Raw genomic sequence first — 2821 nt, 5'->3', positions numbered from 1 at the left:
TTATGTTATCCTTTTTTGTAAATTTCTAATTTGAAATATTAAATATTTTATCAAATGGAAAAAAAATATATATATATATTTGAGATTTATACATATATATAAATAAATATATAAAATATAATTAAAAAAATAATTATATCTACAATATAACATATCTACAATATACAAATATAGATATATAACATATCTATGTATATATTTAAAAATCATAAATATTGCTTATAATAATTTATAATTGTTTTTAAAAACAGATATAATATTTGCTTAAATTATTAGATCAATAAAGAAAGTCAATAATATATATAATAAAAAAATATTTATATGCAAAATTTTAGACATTTTATATTTTATAGAATACTTAAAAAAATAATTTTAGTAATAAATTATATGTACATATTTATATATATTATGTAAATTATAATTAAAGATATATATAATAATAAAAATTAACAATTAATAAAAAATATTTAGCAATTGAATTACATTAATATTTTTTTTAAAAAATAGTTCTTATAGTATTTTTTGAATAAATAATAATTTTTATATTATTTATTAATATGTTTGTTTATATTTGTAAATTAATTAATTTATTTGTAGTATAAAAATTTTCAATATAAAATTAAAACTAATGTGTAAAAATAAAATTTATAATATATAAAAGTAACAAATAAAAATATAAAGCATTTTGAAATATATATTGAATAGAATTTTATAATTTTAAAAATTATAAAAATTGAGATAATTTTTTAATCTGTAATTTGTAATAAATGTCTCTATAAAATAAGTGTTAATAGTGAATATAAAGAAATTTTAAAATTAGCGCGAAATATATAGCAGAAATACTAAAATAGATAGCGCTAAAGTACTTTCATATTTTTACATTGTGTTTCAACTCTTTTTTCTGAAACTTTATAGTAATCGATTCCATATTGCAATGAAATGGTTCACTATCTTCAGTTGAGTTTGTAGGTTGTACGATAATTGAGTCTATTCGCATTCTAGTCATAACCTGTAAAGTAACAACTATAAAATGTAACAAAATTAAATTTATCTATATTAAAACGCTGCAAGTTAATATGTCATATGTAATTATTAATTTTAAAGACGAATTATCATATTTGTATTACGATATTCATGAATATAATCGTGAAAAAGAAACATAAACGAGGTGCTATAACCTAATTTTATTTGTTACTTAGCATCATGACTCTTACTCCGAAAGATTTAACGAAATTATTGGATATCCTAGAGGAAGAAAATTTGGATACAAGTTTGGAAAATCTTTGTAATCAATTACATCAAGTATTTCCAAAAGAAGTTCGATTCAAAGTAGGAATGACATTGGTTCTCCTTTTACAACATATAGATTTGTTGCCAAAAAATGTTCAACGTATAATAGCAGTAGCATTATTATTCGATCTTTATAGAGGAGAAACACTGGCCTCAACACCTTTTGCACCTGTTTTTGTTCAGGTTTTAAAATCACAAGAAGATACAAATAATGGAGTACCAAAGACTAATTTTTCAGGACATATACCAATTTTGTCACAATGTGAGAAAAATCTTTTGATAAATTTATTGGGATATAACCAAAAAGATATTTTAAAGAAAACTCCAAGACAAATTGTGGATGAATTATATTTTGTTTCTGTACCACCTGTTGATTTAAGTAATTTACAAGTACAATTAGCAGAACATCATTCAGAATTACCTTCTATTGCTAAATGTGGACATCCTGTAATTTTACCTGATATGGACCATTCCAAAATAACAGAAATTGATAAAAATGCAACAAAAAATATGACAGAAATTTTAATTTTTAATGATCCACCATTATGCAGTCAAAGTTATCAACCTGAATTTTTAAGATTAGCACCTCCTCTTTATCGTTCAGTTGACGAATTACCATGGTTTAATGTCACAGAACCATCTCAGTTTACAATTGAATATGACACTAATATGTGTGTTTCGAATTGTGCTGGTGCAGAAGCTCGTAGATTGATGGGTAAAGCTTTTAAAAGTGTATTGACATTACAACAACAACAACATCTTGTTAATGAATTGGATAGAGATCCAAAATTAGTATATCACATTGGCCTTACTCCAGGAAAATTACCAGATTTGGTGGAGAATAACCCTTTAATTGCAATTGAAGTTTTATTAAAACTTATGCAATCAAGTCAGATAACAGAATATTTTAGTGTTTTGGTAAATATGGAGATGTCACTTCATTCAATGGAAGTTGTTAATAGATTGACTACTACTGTTGATTTACCTACAGAATTTGTTCATTTATATATCAGTAACTGTATTTCTACTTGTGAAACTATAAAAGATCGTTATATGCAAAACCGTTTAGTACGTTTAGTTTGTGTTTTTTTGCAATCCTTAATTAGGAACAAAATTATAAATGTCAAGGAACTCTTCATTGAAGTGCAAGCTTTTTGTATAGAATTTAGTCGCATTAGGGAAGCTGCGGCTCTTTTCCGTCTGCTTAAACAACTTGAATCTGGTGATATTGGTGGATTGAATGCACCAACTGCTAACAATAAATTGGATATGTGTTAATATAATTAACATGTTTTTCAAATATCTGATAGGAAATTAATAGTCTATTAAAATTTTTAAATATTTTTTTGATTAATTAAATTACAATGAACTAAAATGTAGATACAGTTTCACAGTGCTTTTTTGAAAGTGATGATTATAAACTTAGTAAAGTTTTATATATAATTTTAATAATACAAATAAATTATTGGCTAATTCATTTATTTTCGATTAATTATTAAAATATTAACATGATAATTTCATTCAAAGAACC

The 2821-nt window shown here is 23.2% G+C and overlaps 1 protein-coding gene across 1 annotated transcript; it reads left to right on the top strand.

Moving 5' to 3' along the window:
• The first annotated feature begins 975 nt into the window (after positions 1-975).
• Positions 976-2821, top strand: LOC122719251 (CCR4-NOT transcription complex subunit 11). The gene is made up of 2 exons (XM_043944914.1): positions 976-1085; positions 1200-2821. Exon 2 carries the CDS (start codon positions 1204-1206, stop codon positions 2566-2568), a length of 1365 nt encoding a protein of 454 aa, XP_043800849.1. The 5' UTR covers positions 976-1085; positions 1200-1203; the 3' UTR covers positions 2569-2821.

The sequence above is a fragment of the Apis laboriosa genome, unplaced genomic scaffold, assembly GCF_014066325.1.
Source record: "Apis laboriosa isolate Shangri-la unplaced genomic scaffold, ASM1406632v1 scaffold71_cov137, whole genome shotgun sequence".
Lineage (NCBI taxonomy): Eukaryota > Metazoa > Arthropoda > Insecta > Hymenoptera > Apidae > Apis > Apis laboriosa.
Note: the sequence above shows the minus strand (reverse complement) of the source record. Positions and strands in the feature narration are given on the sequence as shown.

Coding starts and splice junctions, on each gene's coding strand:
- LOC122719251 (XM_043944914.1), top strand. CDS start 1,204: ATGACTCTTACTCCGAAAGATTTAACGAAATTATTGGATATCCTAGAG.